At 35.0% G+C, this 19264-nt stretch overlaps 1 protein-coding gene across 5 annotated transcripts in view; it reads right to left on the bottom strand.

Annotated features, from left to right (window-relative positions):
* LOC136025334 (uncharacterized) overlaps positions 1–19264 on the bottom strand; it is a 28015-nt gene that overhangs the window by 2710 nt on the left and 6041 nt on the right. For 2 of the 5 annotated variants that reach the window (XM_065701254.1, XM_065701255.1), the window contains 2 exons: positions 15662–15777; positions 90–9124 (listed from right to left, as the gene is read on the bottom strand). In XM_065701254.1, the coding sequence (XP_065557326.1) occupies positions 6786–9005 (2220 nt within the window). In that variant the 5' untranslated portion in view covers positions 9006–9124; positions 15662–15777 and the 3' untranslated portion in view covers positions 90–6785. The other 3 variants (XM_065701257.1, XR_010617073.1, XR_010617072.1) reach the window with 3 other exon arrangements.

Here is a 19264-nt window from a genome sequence, read left to right as displayed (position 1 = left end):
AGAAATGCCAATTCGTGCGTCAAGCGCCCCAAAAAAGAAAGAAGGATAAAATTGGATTCCTTAAATTAAAAAAAAAAATTATGCGAAAGTAAAAGAAGCACATTTAATGCCTTCTACACAACACATCAAATTATCAATACAGCAATCATAATAAGAAAATGACGCACACTCAACTAAAAAATAAAATAGAAAAAAACACAGATCGATCATAAATAAAGGATTCGAATCAAAATAGCTAATTCTAGCTAGATACAACTAAATTTACAATCAAATATACATTAATGTTAAGGTAGTATCGTCTTGGGAAGGAACCTCCCACGCTAGCGATTCTTTTGAAACACCAATAAAACAATGGCCAAAAAGGTTGACACTCCTCTATTCAAATGAAGAAAATTACAATTAAAATAACTAAAAATAAAGAGAAAGAACGGTCCAGGGTACCCCTCACGGCTTGAGTTTTCCCCCTATGGCTCACTGATTTTTAAACTTTAGTCCATGTACATTCTATTAAAGCCATCTGTTAATTCCTCCAACCGAAGGTTCAACAGATACATAAAACCTCTTGATTGTACTGGATATAGAACTAGCAGTATTTCAGACACTCATGACGGGGCTGCTTCCACAAAACAGGTAATAAAACTTTAGATAGAGGCCTATATACCTCTTAGAGGGGTTTTGGTATGGGCGTGTTATGGAAATGATATTGTATAAGCCTTTGTTTCTTTATTATTATTATTATTATTATCGTATTATTTATCATATAGATATCATTATTTATATTGTAGTTGAAGGAGCTGGCCAGTTTTTTTCATAAATGCAGCGTCTGTAAATAGTAAAAAATTGTTTTTGTTTATGAATAAAGAAACCTAAACAGAGAGTTTACTTGTGAAAATCCTCCACTTCAAAAACTTACGTTCTTTTTAATGGTTTGAAATTTTACATACGAGTAATCAGCTGAAATTTGACTTTTCGTCCTATTGGCTAACTGAAAATTCCACACAGAAACTAGAAGAATTTGGCTTCAAGTTTTAAAGGAGGGGTTGCTTTTCAATGAAGAAAAAACAGCATCGAGATTGCTTTACAGAGATGCTTCACAGACATAAACGAATGAAATTAAACCAATTTTTTTTCTTTTTTTACCAAGAAACGATAGGAAAGTAATTTTTCTTTATCCGCACAACATATTATTATAAAACCATAATTGCACTAACTTCAACTACCGCAGCTATCGCCTTAGTTACAATTTTCATCCGGTGCGCGCAACATTTATTTCGTATGGGGGGGGGGAGAAAACTTAAAAACAAGAAAATCACAAACATAATTTTTTCTAAATCATAAAAACCTGAAAGCAACATAGACATCATAATAAAACACTTTCACCCCTGGACCCATCTCAAGCCTATTCATACCTGGAAACCACTATTTTATAGAATCATCCTTTGGGCTGTTTTCAAAATCATGAAGTTTTTAGGGTAATATCCCATTTTCGTCAGAATCGCCACGCTGAACTATGAAGATAAATAAGTGCCTGTGTTTTAGCTTATTATTCGCCCACATTTTTTTTTTTTATTTGGTACCCACTATCGCGAAAGACTGTACAACTGCATATATAGTCTTTTTCATTAAGAACTAATTCTAGGTTTCTGCTAATTTTTTAAGATATATATATGGTTGTGCAATTTCCCAATTAGGTAATTTAAACCATCAGATTCACAGTTTAATGGCCTAGGGACTACATCAAAAGATTATACGCAACAGGATATTTTCTGACGCTAAAGAATTTTTATCGATTGATGTCGCTAAAAAGCCAATAATATCAAACATAATCAACCAATGATAGAAAAATTAGAATTGACTCAGATAAATGTATTTAAGGCCGTGATTAAGTGAACTTGAAAATATCGAGGTTCAATCAAAGCTAGGGTAGCCTTCTGTCTCTCAATTCTCTAAAGACCGTCGATTGTCAAAAATCCTTCAAATAGCACTTATTCTTTGGCGGAAATAGCAGGTTAATTATACCAGATTGTCAATCTGGTCTCTAGGGATGTTATCGGCAATCTGAAACAATTCTTTCTGGCAAGAAACTTGTAAAAATTTCAGGTAGCTAAAAACATTCTATGGGACTGTTCGAAAACAGGAAAATACATCGAAGATGGTTGCAATCATCTTATAGATTATTATCTTCTGCTCATGATAGTACCGATTTTGTTCTAAAGGCAATATCCTTCAGAGTACACTTGTGAAAAAGAGCTAGACATTTTCTGAGATTTCTAAGCAATTAGAGGATAGAGCAAAATCCTAGCAAACGTTTTGTAGCATCTTCAAGAAGCTACGGCCTGATATTAAAAGCACTATCTTCCGCCAATGAATACTTGAGTACTTTTTAAATATAAATCTTTATTTTAACATGGGATTTTCGAGTTCCATCAGTTCACTTAATCACGGCCTTAAGGTAGTTCGGTAACCTTAAATGCATGAAAGGGAGTGAAAATAAAATGTAATTGTTTGAATTGGGTTGCCTTTTACACTATCTTACATATCTTCATAAACTAGGAAAAAAGAAAATACAATTTTAAATGAAATTAAATAAAAAAGTAGTCTTCGAAATGAAAAGGAGATGAAAAATGAAATGAAAAACAAATCTTTTTCAGCCAAGAGTAAGAAGCAACAAGACTACACAACCGCAACCAGTTTTTTTATTAAAAAATAAATTATCGGTTTCTCCTAACTATTTATGACAAATATGGTTGTGCAAGTTCCCAATAAGCTAACCTGAACAATGAAATTTCAGTTCAAATGTCCTGGGTTCTAAAACACAAAGATTATACGCAATAGGATAGTAAAGTGGATCCGAAAGTCTAAAAAACCGCATTATCTGCCACGAATCGCCACAATAGTAAACTAGGCAAAATAAAAAGGAACGTGAATGAGCTAAAGTAAAAATATAATCTTCCGTTAACCTTAATTACGCAGTTTTAAAATCAAATCACGTGTTTGGTTTGGCTGCTTTCAAAGATGTTCCTTAAAAATGCACGAATTTTGGGAAGCTTAAATACATATGTAAAAATATTGCAAAGGATATGTGGCAAGATTTCCAATTCACAGTTACGCTACAGAAGCTTATTAAATCCAAATTGAAGCTTTACATTTGAATATTTTCCGCTGCAATGTCGTGGTTATCAGCAAATCCCCCTTATAGATCACCAGTAGATTTTCCCCTAATTGGACTGAGCGACACTCAATCCGGGCATAAAATTTATTGAGACAGAAAATAATTTGTTTTTAATCCGCTTAAAAAAAAAAAAAAAACGCAAGATAGTTTGAGAACTGAGGACAATTGAAACTATGGTTGGTGTTATGTATAACTAAATTAACAACACAATAACTTTTTATGAAAACACAGATATTGTGACTTAAAAAAGTTATTTTTTTTTTAATTTCTTAAAATTTAATTCAAAATAGCAAACCCCCTTTTGCGTTTTTTTTTTTTTTTTTTTTTTTTGCTGGCTCAAAATTTGACACAGAAACAAGATATAAATACGACAAAAGCTAAAAAAAAAGCTAGGACTAGTTGGTTTTTCCTTCTGATATACCCTTATAAAATAATATGATTGGCTAAAAATGCAAAGGTAACGGTTGAGGTCCAGAAAATAATCCAATGGAATCAAAGCACACATTTCAACACAGAAATATTGGATGGTAATCTCTTTTTTACCTCGTTAGTTCAACTGGATAGCACTATACTCTCATTTAAAGTAGAAGTTTTGACTTTACATTCAACCCCTAGATAATATAGAATTCGCTCAATGTAGCTTTCCGCAACATAACAATCTATAGTAAATAATATCAAATTATTCATACAAGGCTTCAATTTTGCTAATGCCAGATCAAAATTTGTATGAAACGGTTTCGTATAATTGTCTAGATGACCAAAACATGATTTAAAACTATAAAAAAAATGACTTTTGACCAGTTTTTTTAACACAAGAAAAGTCAAAAGCATTGCCAGTCTATTATTATATCCTCTTCAAAATGCATTAAGAACTGAGTAAAAACAAACACAATAAAATGTGCCAATATGATCAAATAGCACAATTGATTCATAACAATATCAAAGAACACAATTACACTTTCTTTTTCTAATTTTTATTTGATTGGAAAAGATAATAACGGGGAAAAACAACACCTTGCGCCACAACAGTTAGGCTGACAGGAATTAAAGCTCGCTATTACAACCATCCTATAAAAAAAAATGTCTTCAAGTGAGCGGAAATTCACATCTCGCATAATTCGGATCATAGTTGCCACGTCTGTTTCTCTGGCCGGCAAAATTATGTTCTTTTAAAATTTGGACGAAAATGCGATTTGATTTCGGATCATAGGTACAAAACTTGTTTCTCCTGGTTGCAAGGTTGTGTTTAAAATGAATAAAGGCTAAGTTCTATTCACTCGTAAATATGTAGAGAAAAAAAGTAAGTCGGACCCACTAGATGAATACTCTAAGTATAAAAACTAAACCATAAAATTAGGAAGAAAGCAAGCAAGATATAACCGACAAGCAAAATTAGAAATGAACAGTGTAAAATCATTTCGTTTAACCTTTTAAGGCTTTTTTGATTCTATTTAGGACCAGAGTGAAAAGAAACGTTTCACCAACCAGCAAATTTGTTTTGGACTGCATAAAGGCTTAAACTTTACTGACTCATAAAAATGTACTATTTGGCATTCTTGAAATTGTACGAGACACACTGGAAAAATTGTCTCCAAGAAGGATAAATAAATAGTTAACCGACAATTTTATTACAGAGCAGCAAATAAACAACATGAAACATTTGTTTGATTTGAGAAAAAATTCTTTGTAAAACTTTTTAGCTGCTTTCACATAGAAAAGTCAAGCGATCCCTATTTCGGTCACATTTTATGCTCATATAAACCAATCATTTAAAAAAATAAAATAAAAGAAAACGCGGGGACTGCAGTAAACCGCCCAAACGGGTTAGATTTCAAAGCTACAGTACGAAATTCACCTGTTTCTAAACTGGGCCTGTTTTTCTATTGATCGTTTTACAAGCCGAGAGACTATGCTGCAAGTTTGTTTGAACTTACAACTGAGTCGGAACAAGATTGCATCTGCCCCTGTATCCAACAGCAAGACAGGAATCGAAGTTCCCTTACACAGTCGAATTTCACGTCTTCGCGTGGACACATATACAATTCCCTTCGATTCCGGATCAAAGCTGAAAAATTCGCTTCTTCGGCTGACAAATTCGGGTTTAAAATAAATAGTGGGTCAGCAATCATAAAAAGCAACAACTGGTGCTCATAACATTAAAAAGTTCATGTATACTGGGTAACTACCTCCAAGAGTATATGGTACGTTTTTATCAGCGCATAAGTACGGTATTTTCGACGTAAACTTAGTTAACCTTTCAAAAACAAATAAACGTTCCAATGGAGATACATTCATTTATTTAGACTCGTTATTTTCAAATTTAATACTTTAGTATTGCTACTAATGACGACCACTGCATATGTGATCGAAATATCTAGACTTTTGTACCGGTATCACTGTCTAAATAAATGGATTTATCCTCATTTGAACATTTACTTGTTCTTAAGTTTGGCATGATTTTGGGTGCAAATTGGGCGCGGATCTTTATCCCCGTCAAATTCCTGCTTTCAGCAAAGTGAAAACCATGCATAATGAGCAGACGAATAAGAAAAAAAAAGCAGACTTCAAACGCCGTAAATAGATACGTCAACGGTTAACTTGAAACTGCGCAATGACTGAGACCTGAACCGTGATATTGTATGACAAAAATTGCTTGTATTAGGGTGCTGAACTACAGAGAGCAACAATTTATACTGAAAAACTGTCAAAATGCTGCATTAAAATGAACATTACAGTAATAAACAAGGATAAAAAGGATAAAGATCCTCCTGAGCCATTGCTGGCGCATAGGGCGTCAAGTCGACGTTTCAGTTGTTGTGTTTTTTACAGGGACAAGTAGCAAACTTGTCGCCCAACCTTGCTGCAGACAGGGATCGAACCCGGGTGCTCCTTATTGTCAAATAGATTCTCAATCCACTGTGCTATTACAGTAATAGCTGTGTCTTATTCTTGCTTAACAGATTCGTCTGCAAGTCAGAAGTGCCACAACCCTTCTGAAAAGCCTGTTCTTTTTTGTTTATTTTAGATACAATGATATTGGCAAAAAAAGCGTTTCAACATTGATCCAAAATAGAAGCATATCCATAAGGTAACCTTTTTTTTCTTGTAGGAAGCCATGAAATATGGCTGTCACAATAAAAAAAAATCGTTTCCTTTCAGAGCCTAGATTTATACTGAACACATTTTTACTGGTAGCAATTCTGAGAGGCACTCCTTTTTGTTTTAGGATGAAGTGAAAGTGGTTACTTTCTTTGGAAAAATCTGCTTTATTAAATTAAAACTACGTTCAGATAATAATAATTTATAGGGTTATAACAGCTTATATTTAAAAAAATTAAACTTTAAAGTTAAGGATATAAGTAATAGTTGTGAATTATGACTACTAATTCGTATTTAAGTCAGTGCATCCCCACCCCTTCCAAAAATGGTTTACTAATATTTTATTTATAATAAATACAATAATGTCGACCAGAGAAAATCAGAACGTTCAAACATTGATCGAAAAAAGTAGTAAATCTAAACGGAAAGCTTTTCCTTCTTAAGACGACGTGAAGCATGGCTGTAATAGCGAAATTTGTCTCCTGTCAAGAGTGTAGCTTTATATCAACCCCATTTATGATGGCAGCAATTCAGAGAGGTGCTTCTTTTTGAGAGGATGAAGTGGAAGTGGCTGGCTATATGCTTTGGGAAGATCTGCTATTCTGACTAAAAAGCTGTGCTGAGATAGTATCAGCCAGTCATCATCAAAATCTAAAACATAGCCAATCTTTCCATCAAAATAAATTAAGCTTTTTATATTTTGTGGTTCTATAATTTCTCCACCTGTTTCTTGATTGAATAAATCAAACTTCAATGGCAATTCAAAATTAAGAAAAAAAGAAAAGTCTAAGATTTTGCACTTATAGCGCTGATGCGGTCTCAGGTCTTCAATTTGGCAAACTAATTCAAACAAGGTAAATAAATCTTGATTACGGAGTTTTTTATCTATCGCTAAATGTATGAAATCACATTCGGTTTGAGCATGCCCAGCTACAAGATACTTCTGATAAATTACAACACCTGTTTCGTTACTGAGGAGTAGCAACGCATTGGATAGCACACTGTTCTTATTCTGGAAGGCACATCCATCCGACCAGATGATAATCACACTTAAACCCTTTTCAATCTCTGCTCTCAAGAATTCGATCAATACACTTGTGCATTCGTTAGCGCCAAGATTTCCTTGCGTTTCATTCCACAAAAAACAGTAAGCATCCTTGGATTTGAGGTCATAAATTGTGAAATTGTGAATATTTAGTTTACTTTTTTGACAAGACATGCCACTTTGAGTTCGGGGCAACTGTATTAATGGCTGTTGTTCAACAGAATAAATACCCATCATATCAGAGGCAGATTCTTCGTCTAATTTTTTTCTTTTTATAGCTTTGTCTTTCAATGACTGATGTCTAAGCCAGTCCTCTTCAGAAATATTTTTCTTTTCATAGGCAGCACATACATCACATACATCTTTCTTTGGCTTGTAAATCGCAATATTCAACGTATCAAGATATTGATCAAACAACCTCATTGATAAGCACTTCCTTTCTTTTTCCTCACATGATATCTTGTATAGAGAGTGGACGTCCACTTTGGTTTTGAACTGAGGTTCAAGATATAGCTTATTTACGTGGGGCCTACTGTAAAACCCGGGTAGTTTGGGCAAGTCTTTTAAGAAACTGTATAAATGATCTCTGTCTTTGTCTGTAACTCTGCCTTTACCTCCATTTTTCCCTCTCGGTTTCGCCTTTTTCAAAGAAAATGCTCCATGATTATCACGCATGTCTCTCAACCAAGAAAGTACACGTCCTTCACGAAGTCCTAAGGTACTCAAAAACATCTTTTTGCAGACTCGTTTTTCAATTCCATTGTCGTCTTTTAAGTGATAAAAAAGAGTAATCATTCTTCGTGATTTGACATCATTAGTGATCAAAGTGTCAGTTTGTTTAGTTGTATCTGATTCAGCTTCGTTTACTTCTGTTTCATTAGTTGTCTTTAGTTTTGTCTGATTCGCGGTGTTTAGCTGGATCAGATTAGTTGTGTTCACTTGTGACTGATTAACTGCGTTGATGTGTTTCTGATTAGTTGTGTTTTGTTGTGCATGATTAGTTGTGTTAACTTGTGTCTGATTAGTATTGCTTAGTTTTATCTTATTAGTTGTGTTTCGTTGTGTCTTATTAGCTGTGTTTCGTTGCGTTTTATTAGTTATACGCCTACGCTTGGTCTGACGCCTGGTCTCAGTGCACCTAACCAGTTCACAAACATAAATAGACTTTTGGCGGCCATCCATTTTCCAGAATGATTCAAATATAGCCATTCGATCTTGGTGAGTGAAATTTTTGCAAGAAAACAAGGCACTTTTCTTACACTTGCTCGAATTACATGGAGCACTCATTATAACAGCAGGTCGCTCAACTAGCTCCCATTTGCCATTAACTTTTTTATAGGCCATATAAGCTTTGCCTTGATCTTTCAACAGTTTATTTTTCTTTTTGATCCAGCTTTGAGTGACTTTGCCACTTCGATCAAAGTCAGCTTCTACTCCTCTAAACACATTCGAACTATTTTCAAAACTAGTCTCATTTTTAACCTCTTTATAAGCTTCAGTAACTGAATAACTCTCTAAATCCGTGCTTATAGCAGTATCTAGCACACACTCGATTAAATCCTCAGGAATCGGTCCCATACTATTTGATAGTTCCTTAGCACTAGTTCTAACAGCACTTTTTACAGTTTCACTTTCCAGTTCAATCTCGTCGTCAGACATAGATCCATTGCTTTCAGAGTCACTACTCATGTCTGAGTATTTTCAGAACGTTAGACTTGATACCTTGTCTTCTTCTCTTTAAAGAGTTTGATTTACAACTTCAACTGCAGAAGAAAGATTGTCTCGTGTCGATTGCCTCGTCGATCCTTCTAAAAGAGACAGTATTATGCTTCATCAGCAACAACAATTCAAACTAAGGGCTCATTTACAAAACCCACTTTATCTTCATTGTTTCACTTCGAAACCAAGATTTCTTCAAAGAAATGTTATTCATTTCACTTATTCATTTCATTTCACAAGGATTAAAGTTTATTAGCACCGACGGATCCCTCCTCGTGTATGCGCCAGAGCTGAAGTATTCCAAGCATTCCAAGTATTCATAGCAAATTAAGCATTACAGGGACTGCAAGGAGGTTATGGAATATAAAGCATCTGCCTCCCAAAATAAGATCTTTGGTACAATCAGAAAATGTTTACTGCGTTGGCGTAGCTTCGTTCTCAGGAAACGTTGATATGTCAGTAATGCTTATTTATTATTTTTTTTACGTGGCAATACTAGTGTATTTCATAGTATAATTTAGACAAAGAACTGTCACAACATAAATAGTTAGTGGGTTAAGTAAATGAACCCTAAGAAAGACAAACTAAATATTTTAGATAGGTATGATACCATCTTCATTATTTAAAAATTAAAGAAATTGAAACCTGGGATAGCCGATGCCATATTTAAATGTCCTACTAAGGTCTTTCACTGTATTTATTTTCTTAGAGAGAGGGTGCGAAACAAAAGTGGGAGGGGAAGAGGGGTGGAAAGAAAGAAAGAGATCGAGAGAGAAAAAACAAAGAGACATGGAGTAAGAGAGAAAGCAGGAGAGAGAGCAGCACGAGAGGGTGAGAAAAAATAGACGAGCACATAAATAATTACTTGCATCTATGTTATGTCTCATCAGCAGTGTGAGAAGGGGATTGCCCAATTTTCAGCCCCATCCTAAGGCAAAACACACTTAGAGTGCTAAAAACATATGAAAAATTTACATTCAGTTTATTGATTGGTAGATCAATTATGCATTAATGGTAAACATTAAAACCTCTGAGATATAAAATAATACAAAAACTCATTCAAATGACAACATAGTTTAACAAAGTAAAAAAAAAAATCGAAAACTACAAGCATTAAAAATACCAAACAAAATTGGGAGAGCCAAATACGCTTTATTTATTTTTCTTTTATCATCAAAAACCGCTAAAATCCCCCCAAAATCAGAGTATTACCCACGAATTACGGACCTAATTCGTCGCTACATCTTTACTATTGCCTGTCCCCTCTAAGACAGCCAAATTTCTAGTTAAATAATATACTCAATTTTTTTCGTTTTGTAACATATTTCATGACGCCAGGCTTATCGTGAGTGTCCGATGTGCCACTAGTCGATTTAACCACTAGATTATTTATATCAATTGAACCTTCGCTTGAAAGAATCAGCAAAAAGCTATGATGGGGTACGCTTCCCCCCCCCAAGGAAACAGTTCCGGATGAACGTCTAACTCCGAATGAGGCTGTTTTCCCCGAACTCGTTCCCCGCAGCTATTGCCTTGCAGTGAAGTTTGGAATTTGGGGCTATAAGCACGCTTTTTGAAGTTTTAGGTACTCCTCTCTCCTCAACCACAGAAAAAATCCCCCTACCCTCCTCAGTAACAGCTGATGCGCAATTATACACCAGGATACATAATTCTAATAAGCCTAGAAAAATTTAACACAATTAAATGAGGCTTTAAAATACTTTTTATTTAAACCGCTTATTTTATATGAACTACGCGTATCTTTAGGTATGAATGCATGCCACGCGGCATTATGGCCTCTGAGACTGGAAAGCTCTACATATGTTTTTTGATAATTTTAAACCAATTTTTATCTCAGAATTTTCATCCCATAGATTTTGTCCGTCATTGGGTTGAAAGTATTCCTCGGTGCCACAAAATAGCAGAAACCACCACTTTGCTGGCGCTACAATCTCGTTCGCTATAAAAAAAATAGGGCACTAGAACTTCCAATTTCCGTTCGAAGGAGCCTTCTTTCGGTATTTTAAGATCATGAGTTCAATATGATCACCCCTAGAAAAAGAACAAATCCCACATATCCATATAGAACTCAATCAAAATCCTATTCAGATAGTCACTTGTTTTTCTCCGCACCTGTAACTCATTAGTCATAGCTGCTGCAGGCCTTCATAGAATGGTGGCACCGTATGTCTATTTTTTCTAAGCCATTGGTCATACCTAATAGTTTTTATTTCTAATTCAGGTGCAAAACCTTAAACTTGATTAGTTTCACGGTTGAATGGGCTTGGTGCACACAAAGCTAATAAGTTTAAGGTTGTAGACCTGAACTGAAAAAAAAAAAGATTGAATATGGGCAATGCTGCTAAACAACTACGCTCACAAATAATTACTCCTTTTAGGTCATTGCTATTGCTGTGTTAAGCCGTCCAAATTCAAACAGTGTGTATAATTTCCAGTTATGCACTGGGTGCACTCTATATCGTTAATCGCTCCTTGCCGAACCATCAACTTGTAACGCATAAAAAGCTGTTCGATGGCATTCTAACCCCCCCCCCCCCCCCAGTTCAACTCAAAAATTTGAACATCAAATCATGCGCCATGATAGTAAGTAGTTCCCTTAGTATGGCGTTTAAGCCTTAAAAAAACACATATGTAACTGAGGTGGGGGGATGTTGGTACACAAAGTGCCGGAGAAACTACTCACCGTTACAGGATGCACCTGGATTGGCATATACCTTCAGAGCCGTTCCTAGGGTTGGTGGTGCCCGGGTGAAAATCAATTACACCCCCCCCCCCTCCCAACTCAAATACAAGTAGCTAAAGCCAAATTAAAGTGAAACATTTGGTCGAAGTGGGCAAACCCCAAGCCGCAGTGCCTCCAGTTCCGGCAGCCAGGGCAGCTGACCTGGTTGCCCCCCCCCCCCCAGGAACGGCTCTGCCAACTTTCAACTGAAAACTGAAAGACGGTTTTAAGATGTCATTGATCGTCAAGCGGGATGAAAACTAGAAATTATTTTCTGTCACACCATGAAACAATTTTTTAGAACCAGACTTGACAAACCGAAAATCAGTCATACCTTCGAAAGTTTTTATTAGGGGGAGGGGATTCTCATTCCATTGTTAAAAATAATATCCACTATCAAGCGTTCATGGAGACAATTACACTTTCTGCATTTGTACAAGATTTCTAAACACAGAAATGGGGGCCACCCCCCTCTTTTGCGTTTTCTATGATTTTCTTTCAATACTCATGTTAGAAAGGAATTCCATAATACATCATATCCACGGTTCAAACCTTATTAAATCGTATTCAACGTATACAATCCTCATAGACAAAAAGTATTCTGTTCGCCCCCGTAGAAAGTTTGTCATACGGAAAATGGAAAAAAAAGAATAATAGTTGAAAAAAAACAAGCTGAATGAAATCGAGAACATTCCAATCATTTTTTGTTTTTATTGCAGTTTTAAACATTAGAAATTATGATGAATCAAAGCAAAGGTCCAAAAAGCAATAATAAATAATGAGTAGAAACTTTGTAACTATTATACTAAAACAAAAATCAATTTTAAATATTTGGGGATGACTTGAGGAGTGACCAAATAAGAATCTTTGAACAGGACTGGACGAAGGAGTTCTAACCTGTGTTTCACCTCCGGCGGGTTTACGATGTAGTGAGTTTGTAATGGCAGTAGTAGTAGTAGTAGTATACAGGGAGGGGAGAGAAGGTGGGATTTCTCCCCTTTATAGGAAATATGAACTTATTTTCAAATTCATATATTGACCGCTTCATACCTGCATAAATCCATGGGATTGGTTCATCCTATAATCCCCAATTATGTAATAAAGTCATTTCAGTGTAGGATGCTTTTAGGAACATTTATGTAGGTTTTTTAATTATTATTTTTAATTTAGGATGTCTTTAGGAATGTTTATGCAGTTAATCTTTACGCGTTAGCAAAATTTAAATTTTCCCCTAGCGCAGTGATTTATATCTGTAACAGTTTATATTTTTTTTTTATTATGTAAATAAAGTCACAGTCAAGTTATGGGACGGAGGATTAGGCAAATTTTTCTCAAGATTGATTTTTTTTTTTTTTTTTGCTTTTTTTGCGTAATTTTTCCAAGATTGATCAAAAGAACTGTCACTCCTCTAATAAGATAAACAAAAATTGTGACCCAAAAACGATTTCTTTGCATTTTTAACAACCATGCCACCAAAAATAAATAATTTTTGTAAAAATTCAATTTAGCCCTCTATTGCAATATTGTACAATACGACAAAAGTAAAAACTGAGGAATAGGCAAGGAAAGTCCCTTTGGTACCCTTAGACAAGGCTTTCATGTTTTAATTTCTTATGATATAGTCAATTTAGAAATGGAAAATGTGGAAGGACAGCATATTTAATTCTAAAATTTATCGTGTTATTTAGAAATTGCAAAAAATAATATTAGATGCTGCCGTGGTTTATCTAAAAGTCGTAACTGACAAATACATGAAATAAAGTCTTAGATTTTGCACATATGTCATGGCATAAGGCTACTAAAAACTTAGGACATTATATGCAATTAGTAAATATTTGACCTAGCATTTTTGTTAAATAATCCTTCTTGAATTTCCTTTTTAAAGGAATCAACAAAGGTGTTTCTTCAGATACCTCCCTCGGAAGACCACTCCTAATGGAGGTTGCAATATCTTACAAAGCTGTTTTTCAAGTACTCGGGGCGGGGGTTTCCTCTTATACAAAGTCCGACCATTCTGTGTTTCTACATTTTTTCTATATTGGCTAGGCAAAGAGCGGTACAAGTCGAGATAGCTCGACGAAGGTCAAGTGATGGACATACTGGTAGAAAATAGTCATTACCGCAAGATTAATACCACCCACTTAGAAGTTATTATGGTGCTAAACCACCCTGGATGCCCAATTTCGGGTCCTTTTGAAAAGAAAACAAATTTCCAGAAAAGCTTGAGAAAATATGCCAAGAGCAATTGTAGATAACACAAGTACTTCCATCACAAGCCTTATTGGGTCGGTTATACGAGAAAATGATCTTTTACTGCTTTTGGGTAAAACCATAAATATTTGATAATATATACTATTTAAAATATGCCGTCAATTATAAAATATTGATTGTAAAATTACTTCATTATTCCTGCCAGCCTGCGTTCCTGAGATAAAATCTTATGATGCTATATAACTTAAGAAGAGATAAAAGAGCATCGGAGGGGGAAATTAACGCCGCCCATGAAACGACATGTCTGGAGTTCTAGTGAATGAAACGTTTCCAGTACAGAACTCCTGAAACTACTTTCAAAGAAGGTTCAATATGGTCTCCCAAGGGTTATTTCTGTCAAGGGTTATGTAGCAAAATTATATAGTTTTATCTCCACAAAACAATAATCGTATTCATAAAAAGAATTAACCTTGCCCGAATTTAGCTTTTGCGGATATTTTGTTGGTTTTTCCGTGACACTGGGCAATCATGTTGAGATTGAAGTACGTTTTAATCAACCTATTAATGATACTTTTTTTTTTTTTTTATTCTTCGTACAACCAGCCTAAGAAGGTAGAGTCCATTTAAATCACAAAATAAAACATAAAACAATGAACATAAATATTGACAAAACTACTTACCCATCAAATATAAGCAATATTCCCGATCAATATAAATTACAATTTGTTATTCTGTCATTGTTTTCTTTTTAATTTTCTTTTATTCAATTCCCAACAACAGTAACTTAAAAAAACGAAATTACTGAAATCAATAATTTGAATGAAGTTGACTTGCAGAAAACTGTTGGAGTATAGTCCGTATTTTTCTGTGGGGATAAAATCGTTAAAGAAACTCCTAATTCAGCTGAATGTTTCTGAAGTACTCCCTTTTCCATATTTTGAATTTTTCCCAGAAACCGGGAAAATTCATTAAGAATTATAAATTATTCAAAATGATCTTTTAGTGATTCTGTAGCTTTATCTAGAATAATATTTAAAAAGATGTCTCGTATGTATTTATTAGGTATTCAATAGAGTCATCATCAACAGAGTCAGTACATGTTATCAACAAACAAGCAGTGTTACCCCTGTTTGTATTCTTTTCTTGCTGAAACGTTTTTGGTCTTTTTTACAATAAATTTTTTTCTTGCTTTGCTTTCATTGTCAAACATTGACAATCACTTTCTAGTAAGGTCAAAAAACTCAGAAAGTAAATATCATAAATTTAACTAGCAGCTCACCACAGCCTACGAAATGTTACACAGGAACCAGCATTAGTCAAGATATTAAAGAATTAGATTCAAAATGGTAGCACTCGCAGAATCACGTTTACCTCTTAGGAAAGAGAACTGGGCATGAATGGGGAATAAAATACTCTAGTACATTAGTTCCGACACGTAATTCTGAAGCGGAAGGGCTTTCAGGTATATGCACCTCCATTGTCCAAACTTTAACAATATAATCCACAATTTTCTATTTTTCATACATTTCGCATTGTTTAAACTTTTTTTTTTAATAATGTGTCCCCAAGGTGGGATTAACCCCCCCCCCCTTCCTTTCAAAATTTGAAAACTCTAAACTGCGCATTATTTTTTTGTATTTAACAACGTTTCCCATATGTAATTAGAACTTACCTCAGAATACGAAATAATGCACTGGCTATTTTCAGGATTGGCAGGGGCAACCATTGGTCACAAACTGGACAGTTATAGCTTGATCTTAGTACCAAAAACAACCCTTTTCCGATACCCTGAAATTAATTACAAATACAATTCAGAGTAAAAAACATTTCAAAGATCAATTAATACTTAGTTTTATGCATAAAAAAAACCATATGCATGGCCTCCTAAACGATCTAATGATCCTATCCTAAGGAAAATTCAGAAGGACAAAGTAAAATGCATAAAAATCCAGAGTCGACCAATAAAAACGTATATTTTAAAGCTACTGTTAGATCATGGGCACACAAAAATATGACAGAAGGAGGGAGAGGACCCCTACCTCCGGATTGGATGAAACCACCTTCCATTCTCTTTCTATCTCTAAAAAAAAAAAAAAAAAAAAAAAAAAAAAAAAAAAAAAAAAAAACCAGCTGATTTAGGTTTTCAACACCTCAGTCTTAATTGTCTAACCCTGTACCAAGACCTGACCTCTTACTTTCAGACCAAGGTGTCAAAATAATATTATTAGAATCGATTGTTGATAAAACAATCTTTCTAATTGAAATTTTTTATAGAAATGCGTGAATGACGGGCTCCCAAAACAATCTCAAGACAATTCTTCTGGAAAATATTGAACAAATCTGTTTTCCGAAGCACCCACGCCTCAGAAGCGTTCTCGACCACCGTCATCACTCGATCTTCCAATATTTTAATCTTGATTAGCCAATTCTCCGATTTTTTTTTTTTTTTGCCGTGAAATAATACCCTGGGTCTTCATTATTCTACTTTTCACATTTTCAATGCATCCACCACTTTATTAATAATGCCACCAATGTGAGTAAAGCTGTCCGCTTTATTAATCTCTTCTTTACCCAGTGTCACAATCTTACCTTCGTTTATTCCAAGTCTAAGTAAATTAGTGTTCTGTATATTAATCTTCAAAATAATTCTTGTACCCTAAAATCTCAAACCTACAAAAAAATTGCTAATTTTGCTAACATTTTTATGTAGATAATCAGTATAATCTAAACGCAGGAGAGCTTTCCCTAACCATTGGATTCCATGATCTCCCATAGCCTTTGTTGCGTTTCTTAGAAAAAAGGCCATCAAAATGACCCATATGAATAGGGATAAAACGTAACCCAGCCTATTTGCTGATTTAATACCAAACCACCCATTAACCTAATTTCCTAACTTAACTGCAACAATTTTGTTCTTTTATACATCACTAAAAAACTTTAATGTATTTATCTGGTATACGACACAAGGATGCAACCTTTTTGAAGCTTTAAAAAGAAGGATGCAGCACTCCTTTACTGATTTAAATATATATGGTGTGACTTGGCCTAGACAGCATTTTCACCAAATTTGGCTTACAATCCTTGGAGCATCCTCAACCGCTTCCAATATACAAGAGAAGTTTAGCAGGGTAATTTTTTTAGATACAAAATGATAGTCTTCACATAGGCTACTACTTTAATCCATAATTTCCACTCTTGGTTTAATAACTGAAAAGTGCCTGAATTATCAAACACCTTTGGCCTTCAGTTTTATAGATTATGAGCAACCGTTCGATTCTATTGATAGACGAGCTTTAACAGGTCTTATCGTTGTATGATATACCACACAAATACACTGAGGCAATTAGTGCTATGTACAAGAAAAACACTGCTGTGGTTAAGGTAGGAAATGAGATTAGCAGCTGGTTTCGTATTAAACCAGGAGTTAAGCAGGTTGTATTCTATCCCCCTTTATATGGATTGTTTTGATCGATTTCATCTCGAGAAGCACAGGAAAGGCAATGGGAGACCACGGAACTAAATAGAGGGGTGGGGGACTCACCTGGAGATTATACTGATGATTCAAGCATCCTAGATTAAAGTGTGAGCAAAATGAATGAACTTTTAAAGGTTTTCTGAGTTCAAGGTGCTAGAAAAGGCTTGAAAATAAATATTAAGAAGACCAAGTCACTAAGACTAGGAATACATGAAGATGAACACGTGACATTAGGCAACGAAAAGATTGATCAGGTTGGGAGCTTCAGTTACCTTGGTAGTATTATTAGTAAAGATGGTGGGAGCAGTTAAGATGTTAAAAGTAGAATAGCTAAAGCTCAAGGTGTTTTTTCACAGTTAAAAAGTTTGGAAGAATAGAAAAATAAGTCTGCAACCAAGTTTAGAATATTGGAAGCTACAGTGCTGATAGTGGTCAAATATGGCTCTGAAGCACGGGCGCTCTAAAAAGCAGATGAAGATTTGCTAGATGTTTTCCAGAGAAATTGCCTCCGGATTGTTCTACCGTATACCCGTCTACAGATTGGTACCTGTCTGACTGACCATATTTCAAACAGTAGGCTGTGCAAAAAGTGTGGCTCAATCCCACTTTCTAGGGCTATAATGAGAGAAAGGTTGAGATGGATTGGGCACATTCTGCAGATGAAGGATGACAGATTGCCTAAGATTGTCCTTTTTGGCCAACCATCTAGGACTAAATGGAAAGCAGGTCGTCTGCGGTTGGGGCGGGATGATGTCATAACGAAAGATTTTAAGGAAATGGGAACTTCCTGGGAGGGTGTAAAAAGAAAGGCTTTGAATAGACTGAGATGGAGGAGGAGCGTGTGTTGCTGTGCTGGCCTCAGGCAACTTGGTGCTGTGGTGAGGTTGTTAGCAATAGTAGTAGAAGTAAAGTAGCAAAGGATAGAGGTAGATATAGCCCAACTGATATTATTGGGCTGATATGAGGGTCAGTGTCACAATTGGTTACTCAAAGAAAATATTGGTTATTGGCCAATATATTTGTTTTTTATTTTATGCAGAGCTTGTCCAGAAAATGTCACCAGGTTTCCTCAAGTAATTTGTGCATGCCCAGTCCTTGGGGGTGGAACCATTAGCTGAGCTTGACCATGGTGGAGAGAGCAACAAAATAAAAAAATTATTTTAAATGGCCAACTTTTTGGAGTCCACAGTGAATTATTTAGTTTGTTCTTTGGTGTGTAATAGACCAGCAGGAAACATTTGAGTATGAATATGGGCAGAGAATTATATCAGCATTGTATCGGGTATGCTACCAATATATTGGTATGAGTACCACACCCCAAAAATCCATATCAATCAGACCCTAGTCGGGAACTCCTTGGGCTTTAATCTAAAACTGAGATCAATGTCAGAGATGGACACAGAGCCTATGCTATACCACAGAATGGTATTTTAAAGTGATTAGCTCCATCCCTCCCAACCCCCTTTAGATGATACTGATCTTTGATAAACCTAACAAACCCTGTTTTGTGAATTTGTCTTAATTGTCTTACTTATACTTTAGTATATTGGTCATTTACAATGTTAACTTTTTTAAATGTAGGCTACTGGTGGTTAATGATGGAGCTTAATCGCAATTGAAAATTTTTAGCTTGAATCTAGTCTTGAAAAAATGTTTACAACATTTGTCACAGGATCTTAAACTTGAAAAAAAAAATACTTCAATTCCAGAAAAAACTCAATCACGGATGTTTCTCTAAATGTTATGAAGAGAAATAGTACCATTTAAACGGGCTAGACTTGATGTTGTAAAAAAAAATTC

The sequence above is a fragment of the Artemia franciscana genome, chromosome 3, assembly GCF_032884065.1.
Source record: "Artemia franciscana chromosome 3, ASM3288406v1, whole genome shotgun sequence".
NCBI lineage: Eukaryota > Metazoa > Arthropoda > Branchiopoda > Anostraca > Artemiidae > Artemia > Artemia franciscana.
Note: the sequence above shows the minus strand (reverse complement) of the source record. Positions and strands in the feature narration are given on the sequence as shown.